The 1,192-nt window shown below is 57.4% G+C and overlaps 1 protein-coding gene across 1 annotated transcript in view; it reads left to right on the forward strand.

The window, feature by feature from the left end:
* The window catches only part of odf2a (outer dense fiber of sperm tails 2a), a gene marked incomplete in the record, with an annotated part of 8,994 nt that overhangs the window by 6,564 nt on the left and 1,238 nt on the right, over window positions 1-1,192 (forward strand). Inside the window, 4 exon segments of the mRNA XM_037979284.1 lie at window positions 104-214; window positions 304-567; window positions 815-915; window positions 1,010-1,172. Of these exon segments, the coding sequence (XP_037835212.1) occupies window positions 104-214; window positions 304-567; window positions 815-915; window positions 1,010-1,172 (639 nt within the window).

A 1,192-nucleotide genomic window follows, 5' to 3' on the forward strand; every position in this document is an offset into this window, starting at 1 on the left:
CCTGGACTGGTTGACTGTTGGACCTGTCTGACCCTGGACTGGTTGACTGTTGGACCTGTCTGACCCTGGACTGGTTGACTGTTGGACTGGCTGTCTGTCTCAGGCCACCCTGTCCTCGGTGGAGGAGAAGCTGTCGGTGTCTCAGTCTGAGCTCCAGCAGGTCAGATCTTCCATCAGACAGTATGAAGACCTTCTGGACAGCTTCAAGCTGCAGGTATGTCCGGTTCAGTTAGGACTTCATGTCCTGCGTCCCGTCCTCTGTTGGGCCTTCTGTTGGACCTTCTGTTGGCCCGCTCTGTGCAGGTGGGGAAGACCCGGGCCGAGGCCGATGATTACCACGCCCGTCTGGCTCAGGCTGAGCGGGAGGCCCGGTCGGTGCGGGAGGAGCTGGAGCAGGAGATCCAGGAGGTGCGCGGGGAGCTGCTGGGCCGGCTGACGGAGCTGGAGCCTCTGCCGGAGGCGTTACGGCGCTCCGAGCTGCAGCTGGAGGAGGCGCAGGACCGCGAGCGGAACCAGGAGAGACGGAACATGGAGCTGAGCAGCACCATGACGGATCTGAGGATGAAGGTGTGAAGATCTGAGTTTCTAACGTTCTTCACCACCTTTCACCTCCTCTCTGTTTTAGTCCTTTTAGCTGGAAGCTGGAGATAGTTCTTCATTCATTCTTAGTTCTGGGTCAGGAGTTCTGGGTCAGGAGTTCTGGGTCAGGAGCTCCGGGTCAGGAGTTCTGGGTTGGGTCTCCTGTCTGCAGCCTTTAGTTGCTCCTGAAAGGAAGCCACTCAAACGGTCTCAGGAAGGTTCCGTCTCGTTTCAGATGGAGACTCAGGGAAGCCAAATGGATCTCCTCAGACAGAAGAAGAAAATGCTGATGGAGGAAAACCGACAGCTCCAGCAGCGGGTCGAGACTCTGGAGAGGTCGGTTCAGACCAGAACCTGGACCTGCAGATCACCTGAAACCGTTCTGTGATGTGCAGACATGTCTGACCTGCTCTCCTCTGTCCTTCCACAGGAAGCTGGAAGAAGCCGGCAGTCAGAACTCCGACCTCCTCGATCTCGTGGCCAAACGGGAAAAATCCGTCCACAGCAACCAGCTCTCTCTGGAGGAGAAGACCAGAGAATGTTCTCTGCTCAGCAGGAGGCTGGAGGAGGCCCTGGATGATGCTCGCCAACAGGTGACCCTGAAGAAAGCCTT

Source organism: Kryptolebias marmoratus, linkage group LG14 (assembly GCF_001649575.2).
Source record: "Kryptolebias marmoratus isolate JLee-2015 linkage group LG14, ASM164957v2, whole genome shotgun sequence".
NCBI classification, from domain to species: Eukaryota; Metazoa; Chordata; class Actinopteri; order Cyprinodontiformes; family Rivulidae; genus Kryptolebias; species Kryptolebias marmoratus.